At 39.1% G+C, this 21393-nt stretch overlaps 1 protein-coding gene across 1 annotated transcript; it reads right to left on the bottom strand.

Annotated features, from left to right (window-relative positions):
• Window positions 1–7877: 7877 nt before the first annotated feature.
• On the bottom strand, window positions 7878–20744 carry LOC107582745 (calmodulin). Its single transcript, XM_016268722.1, has 6 exons — window positions 20623–20744; window positions 15974–16004; window positions 15660–15803; window positions 9657–9763; window positions 9127–9262; window positions 7878–8878 (listed from the first exon to the last, which is right to left on the bottom strand). Exons 1-6 carry the CDS (start codon window positions 20623–20625, stop codon window positions 8850–8852), a joined length of 450 nt encoding a protein of 149 aa, XP_016124208.1. The 5' UTR covers window positions 20626–20744; the 3' UTR covers window positions 7878–8849.
• Window positions 20745–21393: the final 649 nt, after the last annotated feature.

The raw sequence follows: 21393 nt of genomic DNA, 5'->3' as shown, positions 1-21393 counted from the left end.
CTGTCATCATATTGTTTCAGAAGATCTGCTATAGTGATTGCCCATGGATTCATATTCCCTCTCCTCACATGCCCGTCCACATGTTCTCTGGCGATTATCCCACTGAGGGGTGTTGCCATTGCTCAAGGACATTTACTGTCATTTGTCCCAACAGTATTAGCTTAGCATATAATGCACCCATAGTTTGAACTGGTTTTGGGACATGTAGGGAAAACATGTCTTAATGGCAGTGTGTGGGCCGGTGAAACAGGGTAAGGTGACTCCTCTAACCATGACCCCCACTGTTTCACAGACACAGTGTTGATAGCAATGTGTCATCTATCACCAGCAGATTAGTGAGTATGTGTTAGAGAGAGACACTGAAATGTTGTTCATTGTTTTTGGAGCGTGACAGTTCTTGGTGTCAATGTCACACACTGGGCATTCTCAGGGGTTGTGACTCTTCACTCAGTTCATTGGAAGTCTTTACAGTCTTGCATTACCGTTTGGATCAGTTTTGTGCCTTTTATCCAAATGTGCCTAACCAAATGTTTCTCTCATAGTCAGAATTCAGACATTTCAGAGATTTTCGATGGCTTATAGGTGACACCAAAGAGAACCACAATCTGTTTTCACAATCTGCTTTATTTTTTTTTGTTCTTTCTTTTTGTCAAGTTCAAATCCAGCTTGCAAATCACTGTACTTTTGTTGCATGTCCCATTTGGGTGAAATTCCTAAATAATAATCAGTAAAATACTTTATTTACTGAGAGGGGCTTTGTGCATGTGTGAACACCAATTACTTCATTAACAACAGTTAAATGTATTGCTTCTTACAATTTAAAATGCATTTGATTAAACACATTAACAGCAGTCACACCATTTTAATAATTAAAATTATACAAAAATTGAATTAATAGATCTTAAAACAGCATTATATATATATATCTATATATATATATATATATATTAATTCAAATAAACACTATATACTGTTTTTTGTTTTTGTTATTTGTTATTAAACAAACAGGAAAACAAAACACTTTTCAAAAACGAAAAACAAACACGGGGAGAAGGGGCACCGCTTACTGTCACGGTCCGGTATTCTGTCACGGTGCTACTGTGTTGGACCGCGGAGCGAGGAACGAGGAGACCAGGAGTACATCAACACAGGAGATTTTAATTATAACCAGGGAACCAGGAAAACACACGTAGTAGATGAGGTAGACATAAACGTCATTCCATGTTTGTTCTGCTGTTAGTGTTCATTTCCTTTGGTTTCTTTATTAAAAGTCTATTTTGTGGAAGTCATCTCCACATGCATCAATGAGTTAACTTTTCTTCAAGGGATATTTGTAACTGCTAACAAAAAATAACTAATGCATCTGTTGTCCTCTAAAAGTTCTTCTACCCTCTAAGAACTGTGTAACTTCTCTAATTAATACAAATCAACAAACACACCACACACACACGCTAATTCTTACAGCTGTTCCACTCTGAAGCTACTCAAGACTGCTGACACAAGGTGGTACAAATTATGCATTTCCCACAGGGGTGTCCAGTCTGTAACAAACTGTTACAGCAGATGACTGTCCTATCAGCCCCTTCCTCCTACACACAACACACATATCGAAACACTCACAATCTCTTCATTCATCCATTCATCCATCCATCCATCCATCCCTTGGATGGAAGCGTGGGAGGAGAAGTAACAGATGGAGACTGGGGAAAGAGACGGACATGGCAGGAACATCCAGTGAGAGAGAGAGGGAGAGGGGATTACGGGAAGGACTCACTGTACTCTTAAAAAAAATCTAAATTCAATTCAAGTTAATTAACTTTATTTATAGCACGCATAACAGTGGCAATTGTCTCCAAGCAACTTTACAAAGTGGCAGGACCAAAGGCCCAAGTGAGCAACCAAGCAAAGAAATGCACTTAGAATGACACAAGAATAAATCCTGGCAAGGGCCGCTTGAGCTGAAATGGAAAGAATAGATCAAAGAGACACTCTGCTGTAGTCCTGAAGGACAGACTCCAGGTAAAACTGGTCAGAAATTCATCTGACCGATCTTTGTTAGAGTTTTCACTGAATCTCTTCAGTAGCAGAGAGGTCAATGAATCAATGAAACGTTCTAATTAGCAAAATCAATTTTAAAACATAAGGGGTTGTAGGCATTGGGATTGGTAGGTTAAATAAATAAATGAACTAAAGAGGGTGTGTCTTACGATTTGAGAGTGATAACTAAGTTTTACTAATTGGTAAATTTTTGGTTTATGTGGCATCAGAAGATTAAAACTAGTACACAAATTATTTGAAATAGTTTTGTGGCGTTTTTTATTTTATTTCTGGAGCTCAACAGCCCATTCACTTTTCATTCGGTAGGCTAACTTACATCGTGATGGTGAGTAAATGATTACAGAATGTTCATTTTTGAGTGAATTATAATAATGATCCCTTCAAAGGCTGAGTGAAGATCTGAGCTATAGATCAGTCATGGCATTAGCCTATGTCTCACCCCACCCAAAAAAGTTATTTTGAGATCCTACAACAATGCTGTCCAATGTGACCTGTTCTAAATGTGGATGCGTTTTACAATATCAATCAACAACGCAGCCTTTGGTTTCCATTTATAAGTGTGTGAAGCGTGAACTGTAAACTCCCCATTTGTACTGCTTGATAGTGTGTGTTTACATGGATGTGTTCGGATTCTCCTGTTACCTTAATGCAAGCCTATTATCTTTTGGTGGCCAGTGCGTTGCTGTCCTGCAGCGTAGCGTTTCACTTCAGCATCATTTAACCCCACAGAGCAGCCTATCAATCAGTAAGCCACACCTCATCTGTAGGATGACCTATACGTTTCACAGTGTGGCAGCAGGGACTCCCTCACAAACACAGACAGGAACAGTTCAAATGCAATCTTAAACAGCCCACTCCTTACACACTCATATCTCATTCCCCCACTGTGCATTTTTCTTCTGCCATATGGGCTTCCCCACCTCACACACAGAGACACACACACATGGCTCCAGATAGCTTTGAGTCCAGACCACTCTGGAGTTATGCCAAATGCGCATACACTGACTGATGATACAACTTAAGTGATGCTCCATGGAGCAGAACCTGCAACACGCACGCGCCATGACAAATAAATTCATAAATAAATACATTATGAGTTTGGGAGATTCACAAGGTCGTTGTATGCTGACATTAAATATTTATTAAGGATAAACATAAGCGACATGGATACATTTTTACAAAGGTTTAAAGGAGTACTTCACCCAAAAATTTACTCAATCTCAGACCATCCAAGATGTAGACGAGTTTAATTACATAACATGTTCAGCAAAGGATCCTCTGCAGTGAATGGGTGCCATCAGAATGAGAGTTCAAACAGCTGATAAAAATGCAATAATCCACAAATAATGCACATGACTAGTCCATAAATTAACTAAAAATCTGTTTGTAGTGAATTTATCATTAAAGTGTTTTTAACTTTAAACCACTGCTTCTTAAACCATTGAGTCCTCTATACTTAATATTGCTTTCTCCAATTAAAATGCCTTAAAGGGTTAGTTCACCCAATAATGAAAATTAGCCAATATATTACTCACCCTCAAGTCATTCTAGGTGTATATGACTTTCTTCTTTCAGACTAATCCAGTCGGAGTTATATAAAAAAATTGTCTTTGCTCTTTCAAGCTGTTTAATGCCACTCAGCGGGTGTTGCATGCATCAGTCCAAAAGAAGTTAAATAAAAAAGTGTCTCACACGGCTCCGGGGGGGTGAACAAAGGCCTCCTGTAGTGAACTGATGCGTTTTTGTAAGAAAAATATCCATATTCAAAACATAATAATCACTTTAATGTAGATTGCGCCAACAGTTGTACACGGAAGCAGCTCCAGGCTGATGAAGTATGAGGTCAGTGTTGCGCATGCGCCGGTGAGTCTCGTGAAAACCAATGTTTGTTTACAGGATCAAAGGAAGCAAAGTTTCCTTACTTTAGCAAAGGAAAACCAGTCTTATATCGAGATCCTCCGACATTCTTCTTTACAAATCCTCGTTTTGTACTTCTAATAAGTGACCGTTGTTTTGATTTGATCTCTCTGCTGCATTTCCACGTGCGTCACTTCTGAGCGGCGCATGCGCAACGCTGACCTCATACGTCATCCGCCCGGAGCTGCTTCCGTTTACAACAGTGAGCGCAAGCTAGATTAAAGTGATTATTACGTTTTGAATATGGATATTTTTTTTACAAAAACGCATCGATTCGCTACAGGAGTCCTTTGTTCACCCCCCAGAGCCGTGTTTTTATGGATGGGCACTTTTTATTTAACTTCTTTTGGACTGATGCTTGCAACACCTGCTGAGTGCCATTAAACAGCTTGAAAGATCAAAGACCATTTTTAATATAACTCCGACTGGATTCGTCTGAAAGAAGAAAGTCATATACACCTAGGATGACTTGAGGATGAGTAATTTATGGGCTAATTTTCATTTTTGGGTGAACTAACCCTTTAATGATGGATTTGTTTCTTACACATCTTTTCACTTCACAAGATTTTAATTTATGGACTGGAGTTGTATGTGTCATGAACTGCACAGGGACACAGAGATTGAGGATCCAAATGCAATTTATTGAAAGCACAGTCCAAAGTCACAGTCCATAAAGCAGGCAGTAGGTCAGAGCACAGGTAATCAGCACAAACAATCATACAGATCTGAGGGGAAAGACAGAAACGAGAAATCCAGGACACGGGCAGAAATCAAACAACAGGAAATCAAGTAAATGCTAAGAATTGCAGTATAACAGACATACAAGACTTTGCAAAGAGTGACTGAGTAAACAGGCTTATATAGGAAGCTAACAAGGGGGAGGAGTTAAAGAACAACCATGACAACAAACGGGGTGACCATGGGAACAAATAGGGTAACAAATGCAACAAGGGAAACAGGAACTAAACTCGGGAGGGAAGCAAGGAAACAATAGGGAACAGAAACGCTTCAAAATAAGAGTCCACAAACACAAGACAAGGGAACACAGGCTGGGATCGTGGATTATTGTGACACAACTGAAGGATTGAACCAATCTCTGCCTAAATGTTTTCTCTGGGGTGTAACAATACATAAGAAAAGATTATGTCACTACCTCCATTACATTGTGACTGTAAGGGTGAAATTGAGATATAAACCTCTCGTTTGGTTTAATCTTGTTATATAATTTAATGTTTCCAAATAATTTTTCCCACCATATGTCCATATGATCCTGGTTGAGATCCCTCTCTTTTCATCTGAGCAGGTCAGGTATTTTTTTGTTTTTTTTTCAGGATGCTGCATGTGCTTTTAATGTTGTAGAAGAGGTGCCGAAACCTCGGGTCTCAGGTATGAATTAAAAATACTCTGCCGGATGATTTGCCAGCTTAGGGGTCGGGAGGGAGCCATTGGGATAAGAGGACCTTATTGGCATTGTGTGAATACAGAGTAAATGAGTGAATTACAGGCCTTTAGAGTGTTGTTAATGTGTGTGCTTTGAAGCAGCACAATAGATAGTGACTGTATATTCAGCACTGCTGAGGAGGAGTGGACTGGGTCCTAAGTAAAAAATATTTGACGGAATCTGTTCGACCAAGCAAGAGTAAGCTTGTGTTTGGAATAGAATATGCCACACAACAAAACGGTTAAAGCTGCAGTGTTAATCTCAGCATCACTGTAGAGTTTGAATCTATAACTTACTGATTACCATCTCAGATCTACATAGATCTGCATTATATGTCCTAATCCACTATGTATGTGTGTGTCTCACTGTCTCTGCTCAGTTGAGGTCACAGCAGGCCACTGAAGTTCACTTGTGATTCTGCAGGCAACTGACTGTGCATTCGGAGGATAGGGAATCAATGGGATGTATTGGAGTATTACCTTTCATCTGTTTCCACCACTAACAAGCTCTTTACATGGATACTGTGTGCAGTATTCAAATTTTGAATATATACGGAATACTTGGATGACTTGTTACACTATTATTAGCTCACTGTGTGACACAGTATCCCACACTGTAAAGCACTTAATTTTACATTCTATTATGTAATGGATGAATAAACCAGAAGTAACATTAGCTGAAATTTTTTAAATATCCTTTTTAACGATTTGATTGAACTGTCAATGGTTAATGTTTGACTTTTACACAAAATGAGAAAAAAAAATGGTTAGGATATGATTAGCTTATCATATGATTTTAAAAAATTGAATACAAAAAAATTCTGGCAAACTATATTAGCATAACAACTGGACTGACAAATATATTTGAAAAATTTATTGAATTAGTGACATAGAAATAGTGTATAATTTTAAATAAATTGTTAAGTTCTAAATATTTTTAAATCTAATTTTTAAAAGTAATTATTTGATTGAACAACTTGACTTTTACAAAGAATTAGATTAAAATGCCCCAAAATCGGTTATAAAATAAGCCAGTCCTCTAGCTAATATACTTATCTTTTGAGTATTTCTCATTTAAAAAAATATTACAAATTAGGGTTGCAAGTTCAGTGGAGTGCAAGTTTAGATATTAATATTAGAATATGAATATTCAGGATATTCTTAAGTGTTCTGAAGTGTTAAATATCACATTTTTAAATATAATTTTTTTTCTCAAATTGAAAATGACATTTCTAGGGTTTTAAAAAAAAACATTTAGCTGTGACTTGCTAGCTGTGACATTTAGCTGTGTTAAACATGCTATGTTTATGTGGGATGTTTTGGCTGTTCTAGCTCAGAGATTCTTCCCATAAAGTCTGAGAGAACAGAGAGAGTGTGACCAACCAGCGCCTGCAACCAAATCATGAAAATACATTCTGCCATATCTCAGAGGCACCAAGTAACCAGAATATTCTGCATATTCAGCCGAACATTTTCTGAAGCCTTCAGCCATTCTCCGATTCTTCTTCTTGGATGAAGTAATGCATTTAATACACACACACACACACACACACACACGCTTGGCCACATGCAGCTCATCAGTCAGAAGGGCAGAGAGATGTGGGCTGTTAGCACTCTCTCGCTCTCCTCCCACATGCCTGTCACTGTATCCTGTTTCTCACTGCTGAGCACATAGTAGATGCACAATCATCTCCACACCCCCCAAGCACACTGTCACTGAGCTCAGGCTTTAAATAGCTGTAAATTAAGAGTCTGAAAATTAAGTGCAAAAGTCTCACGTTGAATCAGATGCTAATGATGTGGTAAAGCTTCAACTGGAGAAATGAGAATGAATAATTCCAGTAAAAAAAAAAAAAAAAAAAGAGACGTATCTGCTGTAGAGATAAACTCTGCCTGACTACAAGAGGTGGATCCAATCAGCTGTAGACTTTAACACACACACATACACACACTCCATTTCTCCAGAGTCTCTTCTCCAGCTCCCACATGGTTTTTGATATCCCCCTCATCCACCAGAGCCATAGATCCAGGTTGCCAGGCAACCCCTAAAATCCCCAAAGACAAACGTGCTCAAGCCTGCACTTGGATAGATCAGCGCTCATGCAACATGACACATATATACTGAGACGTACAGAAAGAGAGTGGTTGCCATGGTGATTTCTGTAGGTTGGCTGCAAAAGCTTCCCTAAATGTTTCTGTAGAGGATGACAAAAAGGACAAACAAGGTTGAGAGCTTCGAGTTCATGTTCTTTTATTGGAAAAAAATCAAAAGACGAGCATGTACAACTTGGAATGAACATAAACAGAACTGAAGGTGGGCAGTCGAAAACAAACCCCTGGCGGCCAAAGCCCTCTTTTGCACTCTCCAGAGAAAAATCGACATGCTCGCAGGCAAAGCCCAGAGAAAAACTAAAGATACAAACATTTCTGTAGAGGATGACAAAAAGGACAAACAAGGTTGAGAGCTTCGAGTTCATGTTCTTTTATTGGAAAAAAATCAAAAGACGAGCATGTACAACTTGGAATGAACATAAACAGAACTGAAGGTGGGCAGTCGAAACAAACCCCTGGCGGCCAAAGCCCTCTTTTGCACTCTCCAGAGAAAAATCGACATGCTCGCAGGCAAAGCCCAGAGAAAAACTAAAGATACAAACATTTATGGTACAGTCACCATTGCCCTTACCCGAAAAACACTTCCACGTGAGGTGAAAGGTCACGCCCTTAAACTCCCAAGCCACTCCCTCCCACTAAACGCCCCTACTATCGGGCACAATGCACAAAGAAACAAAACGCCAAATATCCTGACATGCCAAACATAGTTTAAAATTTCTTAACTGCTCATTTTTCTTAAAAATATCTCTTTATTTAGTTACTGAAGCATTCGTCCTCTATGCAGATTCCGAAAAGCCGCCCACCACCCGATCCCACCTCCCCCAAACGATATTCAAACCTCTTTTAAATTCACCCCCAGAACGCTCCGACAGACATCGCTGAGGTTTCCGCCCCAATAGCGGCTCTGAACTCAAGCTGCATGCATGTAGAACAGAAACAGGAAGTAGAAGACGACTGGCCAGCCCAAACATCGCCACTAGCAAATGGAACCAGTTAAGCAGTTCACCAGATGCTTTTGTTTTAGTTTCTGAAGGTTTGATATCAGGATTAATTGATTGATCTTTTTGTAGATGTCTAAGCAGTTCTTTGGGAACAGGACCACTAACCAGTACATGCAAGTAATTTATGTTTATGTCTTTTTTTGTTCGGTTTTTTTTTCATATATTTTTTTCTATATATGGACATTTTCCTTTTATAACATTCAGTTTTTTTCTATACAGAAACAGTATGAATAAATTAATATTTTTGCGTAAGAGGTAAGTAAAACATTTGACTGAATTTTTTTTTGTCTTCTAAAGAGGTCAGGAGAGAACAGAAGAGCTTCACTTTGCGGTCATCATTTGTACAAATTCTGTGGACAGAAAGAGAGATGGACACATCAGACATGACGCTCATGATCACTACATTTCAGAGCACAAAACCTACTAGTTTCCAACCTGCTCCTTTAAATTAATCTCCATTTTTGTAAATACACACAAATAACCTTGCATTATCCAAATCCAAGCTACATTATTGAAGTGGCAATTTATAAAAGTAATGTTTAATCTGCATAAAACGGCGACCCTTTCCAGGTAATCTCAGCACACAGCTGCATCGTACCTTCGTAATTGACCTGACCGTCGCCGTCGATGTCAGCTTCTCTGATCATTTCGTCCACCTCTTCATCCGTTAGCTTCTCACCTAGGTTTGTCATGACATGGCGAAGCTCTGCTGCGCTGATATAGCCGTTCCCATCCTGACAGAGACAGACAGGATCAATAAGTCAGCCGTGTCATGCCGTTAAAATATTAAACCAATAAATCCAAAGTAGGTGATTTTGAAAAGTGTAATGACGGATTGTGGAAGCATAATGCAGATAAAAGGGGCAGCAGTGGTAACATTCAACAAAGGGAAGCAACAGAGTTCAATGATTATTTTCCCTAAACATTTGACAATAAAAGGTCCCAGTAAACCTGCAGGGAGAGATGTCTGACTGTGAAAATGATTGTGGCATGAATCCCTTCAAATCAGCTGCAGCTGCAGCTTGTTATTTAGTTTTCCAAGGGTTGGTTTGTTTTGTCCTGCCTGCTCACTCTTTCCATGGAAGCAAAAACATCATTTTCCCACAATGCTCTCTTTTCAGCACTGACCTTGTCAAACACTCGGAAAGCCTCGCGGATCTCCTCCTCACTGTCTGTGTCTTTCATTTTCCGGGCCATCATTGTCAGAAACTCAGGAAAGTCAATGGTTCCATTACCTGAAAGAAACCGAGAAAGAATAAACAGATCTGATCCAGGATGTTCGGAAAACTCGAATAAAGTATCCTGGAGTGCAGGACAAAAGCTGGGCAGTCAATTGGGCATAATGAGGAGTAATGAGGTCTAATAGCACATATTTAGTGTGTTTGAGTGTCATCTAGTTGAACTGCATTAGTCCTAGTTGAGAGAGTCACAGCAAACACTCTCCAGGATGCACTGTAAATACTGTATGAGAAAGCTCACAGGAATTAATGTTTATTTTCTTATATTGTGAGATTAAACCAATTGAATTAGGGACACAAAATGTATCAGGTTTTTACTTAAAACATTAGTAATATAATACAAGTTAAATGTAATCTTTAGCGATCTCAAAATGAATATGCATTTTTCATGCTTTAAATGTTGCAGTGACTGAAATTGACTTGTAGCATTTTTAAATGACTAATTTTAGCTTTTGGACTTTCATGTTTAATTTAGACAAAACAGTGCAGAACTTTAATATCAGCCATTTATCACATTTTTCATTTCAAATTCAATTCTAAACAAGGAATGTTGATGGTTCTGGGTTTTTCAAGCTGAAATGTGTTTTATTCTCTTGAGGTTAACCAAGCTGAGGTGGGATATTTCCATTACACAGGACAAATATGACGTCCTCCTGTGTGCATGCGTGTGTGAAAATGATCACTACAGCCATTCCCAGAGGACACACACCGCGTGTGAAATCTGACAATGTGGGTGTAGACACGTGCTTGCATGTGTGTGTGTGTGTGTGTATGTGGTTTTCTTTACAGTGCATGTACTTCTTGCTGGAGCTCTTCACAAACACTCTCTCGTTTCCACTGCCAAAATAGATTATGTAAAGCAGTGTTTCCTCTAGGACTTTTTTCAGTTGTGGTTGAAATATTCCCATGGATCACACCCCTTCCCCCTTGTGGTTAAAACTACCTACCGAAGAATCACATGCACTCAAACTCAGAATTTAATTTATTTTAACTAAAAAAAGACAAGTACGTAATAAAACAAGAACAAATAAATAAATGACAAGCAGTAGCACAAACAAAAACAATAAGATATAAATTAAATTAACAGCACTTTAAGTTTTTCAGGTATTTAGGCTGCTGTCCCTTTAAGACCTCATGCTCTGACCTAATATACTGTTACACGTGCATTTTGCGACTATGTTTAATATAAAGTGCCTGTGTTTACGTGAAAACTCGTCAAGACCGGCATTTTGACATTAGTTTGATTGTATTTGGCCGTTTACACGCAATAAAGTACAAAACATATCTCAATTCTGTAGTAGGGTATATGTCGAACGTCGCCTGACCAAACCCGGAAAACAGGTTTCATCGCTTCTGCTTGTCGGAGAACGTGTTAAAATCAGTTGAACTAGCTATTTTTATTGTTGACGTTCTATTAAATATTTATATCTAAATGTTAGTGAAAAGAATAAAAATAAAAAACTTTTAGATATCAGTCCGCATGTGTGATGGACATTGGTTATGATCATCATTGGTATCTACTTTGAAGGCATCTTGAGTAAAACTGCTTCATATTTAACAAAGCATATACAAAACACTTGAACCGGAAGCGACGAGACCCAGTTAAAAGAATACGGAAGTCTGTTGCGCGCTGTTTCAGTAGAGCTTTATGTGAGTGCACTTTGGGTGAATGCACGAGTGCTGTATTGAGTCTCTTTTTGCGCTTGCAAGGCTTAAAGCGTTAGTTCACCCAAAAATGAAAATTAGCCCATAAATTACTCACCCTCAAGTCATTCTAGGTGTATATGACTTTCTTCTTTCAGAATTCAGTTATATTGCATCAGTCCAAAAGAAGTTAAATAAAAAGCGCCCATCCTTAATAAAAAGTGTCTCACACAGCTCCAGGGGGTGAACAAAGTCCTCCTGTAGCAAATCGATGCGCTTTAGTAAGAAAATATGGATGAATATGGATATTTTTCTTACAAACACGCATCGATTCATTACAGGAGGCCTTTGTTCACCCCCCGGAGCCTTGTGAGACACTTTTTTTAATGGATGGGCGCTTTTTATCTAACTTCTTTATTTAACACCTGCTGCGTGCCATTAAACGCCTTGAAAGATCAAAGACAATTTTTTATATAACTCTGACTGGATTCGTCTGAAAGAAGAAAGTCATATACACTTAGGATGACTTGAGGGTGAGTAATTTATGGGCTAATTGTCATTTTTGGGTGAACTAACCCTTCAAAGTCGCTTGAATGTTTAAATTGGCAAGACTTAAAAGTACGATACATTCCGTTATCGAGTTATAAGCGCGGAACCTGCGGGAATGAGTAGAATTATGCACAATACTACAATCCCGCTCCAAAATTCAGGTCCTGCTCTAGACCAAGCGGCAACCTTCTGGTCTCCCTCTTGAATCCAACACGGAAGTGACTTAAACTGCAATTCATTGACTGGCTGCTAGAGACTGGCTCCAAAAGGGAGTCAGTCCCATAGACCTCCCATGTTAAAATGCCCAACTTTACAGCATAAAAAAATATGTTTACAGCCTGGTACAGAAAGTGGTTTTGGTCTATACAGCTAATTTGGCCTTTCATGACAACTGTGAGGGGAATGAATTTTTTTTTATAATTCAACCGTTTAAGTTAACTTGTTAAATTGAACAAAGACTTGGGAGGTGAACTAATAATTTCTGTTTCCGGTACAGACTGCACCCTTATGGGGCTGTCACGTGATGAACGAACAACTTAAATAAAGACTCCAAGTCAGTAAAATGATCCGATTTCAAGCTGAAATGTGTTTTATTCTCTTGAGGTTAACCAAGCTGAGGTGGGATATTTCCATTACACAGGACAAATATGACGTCCTCCTGTGTGCATGCGTGTGTGAAAATGATCACTACAGCCATTCCCAGAGGACACACACCGCGTGTGAAATCTGACAATGTGGGTGTAGACACGTGCTTGCATGTGTGTGTGTGTGTGTGTATGTGGTTTTCTTTACAGTGCATGTACTTCTTGCTGGAGCTCTTCACAAACACTCTCTCGTTTCCACTGCCAAAATAGATTATGTAAAGCAGTGTTTCCTCTAGGACTTTTTTCAGTTGTGGTTGAAATATTCCCATGGATCACACCCCTTCCCCCTTGTGGTTAAAACTACCTACCGAAGAATCACATGCACTCAAACTCAGAATTTAATTTATTTTAACTAAAAAAAGACAAGTACGTAATAAAACAAGAACAAATAAATAAATGACAAGCAGTAGCACAAACAAAAACAATAAGATATAAATTAAATTAACAGCACTTTAAGTTTTTCAGGTATTTAGGCTGCTGTCCCTTTAAGACCTCATGCTCTGACCTAATATACTGTTACACGTGCATTTTGCGACTATGTTTAATATAAAGTGCCTGTGTTTACGTGAAAACTCGTCAAGACCGGCATTTTGACATTAGTTTGATTGTATTTGGCCGTTTACACGCAATAAAGTACAAAACATATCTCAATTCTGTAGTAGGGTATATGTCGAACGTCGCCTGACCAAACCCGGAAAACAGGTTTCATCGCTTCTGCTTGTCGGAGAACGTGTTAAAATCAGTTGAACTAGCTATTTTTATTGTTGACGTTCTATTAAATATTTATATCTAAATGTTAGTGAAAAGAATAAAAATAAAAAACTTTTAGATATCAGTCCGCATGTGTGATGGACATTGGTTATGATCATCATTGGTATCTACTTTGAAGGCATCTTGAGTAAAACTGCTTCATATTTAACAAAGCATATACAAAACACTTGAACCGGAAGCGACGAGACCCAGTTAAAAGAATACGGAAGTCTGTTGCGCGCTGTTTCAGTAGAGCTTTATGTGAGTGCACTTTGGGTGAATGCACGAGTGCTGTATTGAGTCTCTTTTTGCGCTTGCAAGGCTTAAAGCGTTAGTTCACCCAAAAATGAAAATTAGCCCATAAATTACTCACCCTCAAGTCATTCTAGGTGTATATGACTTTCTTCTTTCAGAATTCAGTTATATTGCATCAGTCCAAAAGAAGTTAAATAAAAAGCGCCCATCCTTAATAAAAAGTGTCTCACACAGCTCCAGGGGGTGAACAAAGTCCTCCTGTAGCAAATCGATGCGCTTTAGTAAGAAAATATGGATGAATATGGATATTTTTCTTACAAACACGCATCGATTCATTACAGGAGGCCTTTGTTCACCCCCCGGAGCCTTGTGAGACACTTTTTTTAATGGATGGGCGCTTTTTATCTAACTTCTTTATTTAACACCTGCTGCGTGCCATTAAACGCCTTGAAAGATCAAAGACAATTTTTTATATAACTCTGACTGGATTCGTCTGAAAGAAGAAAGTCATATACACTTAGGATGACTTGAGGGTGAGTAATTTATGGGCTAATTGTCATTTTTGGGTGAACTAACCCTTCAAAGTCGCTTGAATGTTTAAATTGGCAAGACTTAAAAGTACGATACATTCCGTTATCGAGTTATAAGCGCGGAACCTGCGGGAATGAGTAGAATTATGCACAATACTACAATCCCGCTCCAAAATTCAGGTCCTGCTCTAGACCAAGCGGCAACCTTCTGGTCTCCCTCTTGAATCCAACACGGAAGTGACTTAAACTGCAATTCATTGACTGGCTGCTAGAGACTGGCTCCAAAAGGGAGTCAGTCCCATAGACCTCCCATGTTAAAATGCATAACTTTACAGCATAAAAAAATAAGTTTACAGCCTGGTACAGAAAGTGGTTTTGGTCTATACAGCTAATTTGGCCTTTCATGACAACTGTGAGGGGAATGAATTTTTTTTTATAATTCAACCGTTTAAGTTAACTTGTTAAATTGAACAAAGACTTGGGAGGTGAACTAATAATTTCTGTTTCCGGTACAGACTGCACCCTTATGGGGCTGTCACGTGATGAACGAACAACTTAAATAAAGACTCCAAGTCAGTAAAATGATCCGAACTTCCCATCACTACCGCTAATTCCTTGACTATGAATGATGTGAGTGGTGTCACTGTGACCCTTATGGGGCTGTCACGTGATGAACGAACAACTTAAATAAAGACTCCAAGTCAGTCAAATGATCCGAACTTCCCATCACTACCGCTAATTCCTTGACTATGAATGATGTGAGTGGTGTCACTGTTATGTCACTGAGAAGCTGCAGCCATGGCTGGGATGATTTTTGGTGTGGTGGCCCACCACAGCAGAATGAATGAAGTGGAAACACTGTAAAGGATTTCATGAGGTCTTTATTACCTGCTGTTATTCAACTGGCTTTACTGCTGTCTGACCTACAAAAATTACTCCATACCGCAAAATAAATAATTAGCGTTCTTCATGATCTAACGACACATTAAAAGGACACTCTGTAAAGATACCACTGCATGCTAGAATACTAATTACATCAGCTCTGTAACAGAAGCATCCCAGGCGTATTACAATTGGTGTTATCTGAAAGCTTTCTTGCTTTGTTAATAAGCTAATTACAAAACAAGATAACTGTTTAATCACAGAGAACAACACTTCCCGATATGTCCACAGCATAATCATAATATTAAATAAAAAATAAATAAATAAATGGGAATGTCAGTTATGTTAGATATGATTGGGATATATAAGCAGTTGTGAAAAAACACGAAAAATCAGACATGTGCGTCCCCCCCCCCAAACCAGTTAAGCGCAAACCCACCCTGTAGCTGATTCCATAGATCTCATTGGTCATTTGAATCACAGTGTTGACTGCCTACACCACACTGAAACAAATACTAACTCCTAACCTTAACCTTAAGCTTAGTATAGTGTAGGTTGCGTGTCCTGATAGATAACATTACTGTTTGTTGCAAATGGATCCATCAATCATTTCTGAAGTCTGAACTGAATCCAACTCACCATCAGCATCCACCTCGTTGATCATGTCCTGTAGTTCAGCCTCCGTGGGGTTCTGCCCAAGTGAGCGCATCACTGTGCCCAGTTCTTTGGTTGTAATGGTACCATCACCATCCTTATCAAACAAGGAGAAAGCCTCTTTAAACTCTGTGAGGAAACAGATAAAAATATATTTAAAATCTGACATATATGAAACATATAATTTTCACAAGATCTGTTTTCCTGAATCATCTGGCTGAATATGTAGTTAGGTGATTTTCACCCTCGACAATGAAGTTAATTCAGGGCATATTTACACCACACACAGATTGGCTTACCAGCAATTTGCTCCTCGGTGAGTTGGTCAGCCTGGAAATGGAGAGGGGAAAAGTGATGAATAAACAAGTATCATAAACATATATAACTCATTGTTTTATTGTGCCAAGCACTTTACAAGCTGAGCAAACCCTAATGAAAACAATAGCTACAAAATCAAGATCAAACCTCTGCACACCAAGTCTAAAATGTCAAGTAGAAGAGATTAACCATGAATATACAAAATAAACTAGCACACGAAATGATCTTCATAAAGCTTTCTTAAAAAGCAAAAACATCTAATTTATCTGCTCCATCACTTGATACTGACACTCAAAACTTCTGCTTGAAAACTCAAGAAACCAGATTAACTAATCAGTGCCAGCAAACAAGACAAAATACCACCTCCAATTCATAAACTAATGGTGAATGAACATCCCCTTAAAGGCCACAATGAAAACAGTTAAATATATTCAAAGGCACACAAAAAAGTGAATTCTTGATTCTTGATAACGTAACCTTTATCCCATCAAACTGAATGTCGGTCAGATCAGCCACCAGCCTCTTCGCCTTGGGCTCATTGCCCCAGCCATCAGTCTTCTTTACATCTTGCCTGTGCATTTTAACTGGTGCTTTCCTGGGTTTGACCTCAGCGGTGGGGCTTTTCAATGAGGTCAGGCCATCCACCGCTTCCCGGACCATCACCAGACCTTCTGCCAGGCACTCGGCCCGCTTGGCTTTTGTGTGCCTTACCGCCTAACATCCCCAAGCTCATTCTGGCAGTGCTGCAGACAGTTCTTCAAATCCTGGACATCTCGCTGTCAATGCGGCTGTTGGTGGAGTCCACCAGCATCTGCAGGAAGGACTTGCAGTTTCTCTCCTGTAGCTCGATCAGCTATTTATAAAAGAACTGCTGCTGGTCGAGGAGATCGTAGACCATGGATAATGACTAAGTCCTCCTCAGGGTAGATGACAGGTCTCTTTGGAGAGTCTGGCTGATCAAGCTGATGAACAACGGACCCCGAGAGAGCTCACCTGACCCTTGAGGCCAGTGTTACTGTACCAACCTCCCAGCCTGCATTGGGTATCGCTCAGCAAGATATTAGGCTGATTTTTGAGACGCTTAACATCAGCAGCTCACTACGGTTACAAAGCCGAGGGTCAGGGATCGTTTCCATTATTTGAAATTAGTCAAATGGGTGACCCATCAGGTCACTCAAGCAAAGTGGGATGTATTCGGAGGTAGATCGGCATGTACAGCTAAATCAAAGGAAGGTACTAAGGTCTGTCTGTCTAAATCAAAGGACCCATCACTCTACCTGCTCCTGCGGTCATCTCAGTTTACAGCCAACAATGGGTTTGCATTTATTTCTCTATTTTTTGATCAGCTGAGTGGCATCGCATCTCTGCTAATTATGCAAACACCTTTCTCTGTCTGCGAACACATTGGCAGGTTTTACCTTTCCCTGCACGGATGCATTATCTTACTTGTCTCACCGTTCTTGTGATCAAGTTTATTTTTCTCTGCCTGTACCTCGCCAGGGATCCTGTAAGCCTGAGGGTTAAGGATCTGGGATGCTAGCATAAAGATTGTAAGTTCAAATCCAGGTAAGGACAAAATATGACCTGGAGAGTTACAAAGGTCCCTTCCTGCCCTATTATGACTATGCTATTGTGTAAGGCATCTCGGCACATGTTGTTCCAATTAGCGTGCTGTCCGTAAATCCCTTGAAATTTAACCTGAATATGAAGATATGTCTTTTACCCTTATTCAAGTCACTGGTTATTAAATTCTGAAGTAGCTACAGATCATGTCTTCCATATTGTCGCGTACATCAGAGTGAATTGTATTATTGAAAGGAAAGCGTGTGGAGATTTGGTCAATAACATGCATATAGAAAATAGATTCCATTTCTTGATGACTTCAACATTAAACTTTGTTGTCAAAAATTTTTACATTATATGTACAAGAGTGATGACACATCTCTATCCTCGGGTGCACCAGCAGTATCCCATATGTGCCATCAGAGCTCTGCAAAAAAAAAAAGCTCTGGTAGCTTACTTCCCAAAATAAATTACTCTTAGAGGCAATTATTTTCAAAGTCAGCATGAAATGGAAATTGGGATTGTCTTTTCTTCTTTATTGTGACATATCTGACTGAAACTGCTTCTTGAATGATAAAGTAATGTAGGGCAGAACCTGATTTTGTCCATTAGGAATTTATTTGGATCTTTGTTATTTGCCTATTGCGGAGACAGTTTCATGTAGTCACAAGTTTGCTGGAGGGGGGATTAAAACTCACCTGGGTGGACATTAATATTTCTGATTAAAGTTTATGAGGGCACATGTTCCTTTTTTTAATGTTTTTAAATAATATGCATAATAATGTGCATGGCTAATCTGTAACAATCTGTAAATCTGTAAGAATATCTAAAGGTGTATTCATTTAATAAACATTTCAGCCTCTTTCCCCCCACAAAATCAATGTGGAAAATGCACCGTTCGCAGATTCCCCATGGACCCTGTCCATAAAGGATCTTTTTTTTCTCTCTCCAGCTGATGGGGGAGAACAGGATCCTGTACCTCTACTGGAAGCATTGCAGGCTATTTGCCATCCAGTGAGGCTTCAAACATCACACACCACTGCCAGGAATTTGGCCTGGATCTGAAATTCTGCGCAATGTTGCCTGGAATCTGGCCTTGATTTAGGACTCACCAAGCGGCAAAAGCAGCTGAGAGAAGGCCGGCCTGGCGATTGGGACGCCCAGTGTATGATAATGAGTGTGGTATTGCCACTTTCACACCATGTTAACAGGGAGTCCCCAAGGCCCCTTAACCATCATGCTGACAGATGCAAACACTCTACTGAGTCTAGTTCCAGTAACTGTCTTTCTTCACAACATGAACACCAATGTACCCACAACTTAGCACCTAAGACAGGAAGATGGCTGAATATAAACTCATGACCACAACTGTGAAGGCAGCTTCCTTGTGAACCAAACCAACTGTGTACCGTGAAGACAGCAAGCCCTGAAATAGCCATTCGTTGATGGCTAATCTGACCATTTCAGATACCAGGTTACCCAATAAATTCTCTCTTATATATTTATGTAGTTATCGTTGTAGCATTCAACCAGTTCAGCATGACTGTCATTTCAGAGAAGCTTCCAGAGAGGCCCGTATGAAGAAGTACATGATCTACGTTCTACATGATGGGTGAAAAAAACATGCTTATTATCCTCACAAGGGCCCACTTAATCCATACAGGTAGGACAACGAAACTAGAGCTGCAATGGCTGCATCGTGGCCAGGACGGTCCTGAAGAAGGGAGGAAACAGACACCTCGCAGCAACTAGTTCATCACAGAACTGAGATGATTCTCACCAAACAGCACAGGCTTAAATAACATCCATAAAAAATGATTTATACTGAGCCTTCTGGCATGGTGCTGTGGAAAAGCTGAAGCAGAAGCATTTGTATGGACTCATTGAGTCGGCATTGACTTTGTTGAACTCAATCGGGAAATTCTTTCCATGCTTCATGAACAATGTTTGCTTTCTTGAGCTAAAATGCACCACTTAAACAAAGGTTTGTTTATTTTCTCGTTGGGTATCCAACTGTACGATTAATGAGGAAAAACCTTCAAGCCCAGAGCCTGGATAACAAACAGACCTGTTACTTCCACAACAAGTCAAAGCCAATTTATGGTCCTAATCCTGCTTACTTTTGACAGCTCTGACAGTTATGCAAATTATAATTTTAAAAAAGACTAATAAAAGAGCAGCTAAGATAAATAACATGGTCATACATAAATGACATAATGCTTTTTCTTCAAAAACGAAACAATGGTCAATCACAGCCAACACAACCCACATGTCAGCTGCTTAAACATCTCATTCATTTCACTACACTGAACATTTCAAGAAACATTTCAATCAAATATTGAACTTCTGTTATTATTTTGATCTATCTTTCTTCTGTGAAACACAAAAGGAGACTGACAGCCCCAGTCACCGTTCACTTTCATTGCATCTTTTTCCATACAATTAAAGTGAATGGTGACTGAGGCTGTCATTCTGTCGGTTTGTTTTCCAGGCAAGAAAAAAGTCCTACAGGTTTGTAACGACATAGGGGTGAGTAAATGATGACAGAAGTTACATTTTCTGGGTGAATTACTTCTTTAAGGTCTTTATTTACTCTTTATTCTGACTGGCCTGATTTTGTACAGTGGCTGTCAGTGATGTCTATAGCTAAATCATTCGCTAAAGCAAAGCAAATATTGTCTCAAACATATAATTACAAAGGCAAGCACAATGTGTTCTTATTTAATAGACCGCGAGAACTGATCATCTGTCTGCTGCTGTCCAGCACATCACACCATAATAAAACGCGTATGTCACATTTCCTGCCGCACTATGACATCAATAACACTGCAACACGTTCAAAATAATAATCAGATTCAACCTTCGTTTGCGAAGCGCAATGACATACAGAACCGAGTCTAATGCATATGAAATCAAATTTGATTTGCTGTTGCACGAGCGCAAACGCATAAGAGACAGGCAGGTGGTTACGTTAGTCATGTCTATATATTAACCGCAATGCGTTAAATACATAAAATATGAGCACATGTTCATAAATGAGCGGTGTATGATAAAAGCCTATACGTACCATATCTGAGGATGGAGAGTGGATTAGGTTTGTTAATCTACACTAGACTGCAGCGATGCTCCGCTCTCAGTTAAAGCTCCACCGTGCGACTGTCGCTCGCAGAGTATTGAAGGTGATCCGGTACTATATACAATGGTGTATTCCTCCGCCGTACGGACTCCTATCACTCACTTCCGCATAGAGCAGTCATAAGCCCCGCCCACCTACTTATCATAATCACCTCAGTCGCCAGAAGAAAAAGTGTTTATTTATGAAAGATATAGGCTAATATCGAAATATTATGTATAATATGTTCAATGTAATATGCAAATGTAACATGTACAAGTATGTATAATATGTACTTAAGTACGTGAAATCTGACCATTTCTGGTATGTCTATATCATTTTTGTTCATCACTTTTGGAACAAACAGCATATTTACAATACTGCATGTAAACGTTCAATATGTAAAATAACAGGTTTAATATTATTTATTAATAGTAATATTATTTATTAATAATGCAAGTTTAGTGCCCTAATTAGCATTTCCTTATTAAATCATTTAAATATATGAGTAAGAAGTGCAGATGAACAATGTGCATTTAAGATGTAATTTAAAAAATAAAAAATAAACACACACACACACACACACACACGTGTCCAGTATTTAATTTTCACTTTATTGTTGTAGGAAAAACATACAAAAAGATTTTACAGATAAAAACATGAGATCATTTAAAAATCATACTTCTAAATCTTACCGCAAATGACCAATTAACATGCTCTGTAAAA

This window comes from Sinocyclocheilus grahami, unplaced genomic scaffold (assembly GCF_001515645.1).
Source record: "Sinocyclocheilus grahami isolate Dianchi unplaced genomic scaffold, SAMN03320097.WGS_v1.1 scaffold4.1, whole genome shotgun sequence".
NCBI classification, from domain to species: domain Eukaryota; kingdom Metazoa; phylum Chordata; class Actinopteri; order Cypriniformes; family Cyprinidae; genus Sinocyclocheilus; species Sinocyclocheilus grahami.
Note: the sequence above shows the minus strand (reverse complement) of the source record. Positions and strands in the feature narration are given on the sequence as shown.

Excerpts from the sequence above, each read along its gene's own strand:
- LOC107582745 (XM_016268722.1), bottom strand. Across the intron at positions 9,764-15,659 it reads CAACGAGGTGGATGCTGATG|GTAATGGAACCATTGACTTT; the intron begins GTGAGTTGGATT and ends GGTTTCTTTCAG. Across the intron at positions 9,263-9,656 it reads CTTTCCGAGTGTTTGACAAG|GATGGGAACGGCTATATCAG; the intron begins GTCAGTGCTGAA and ends TGTCTCTGTCAG.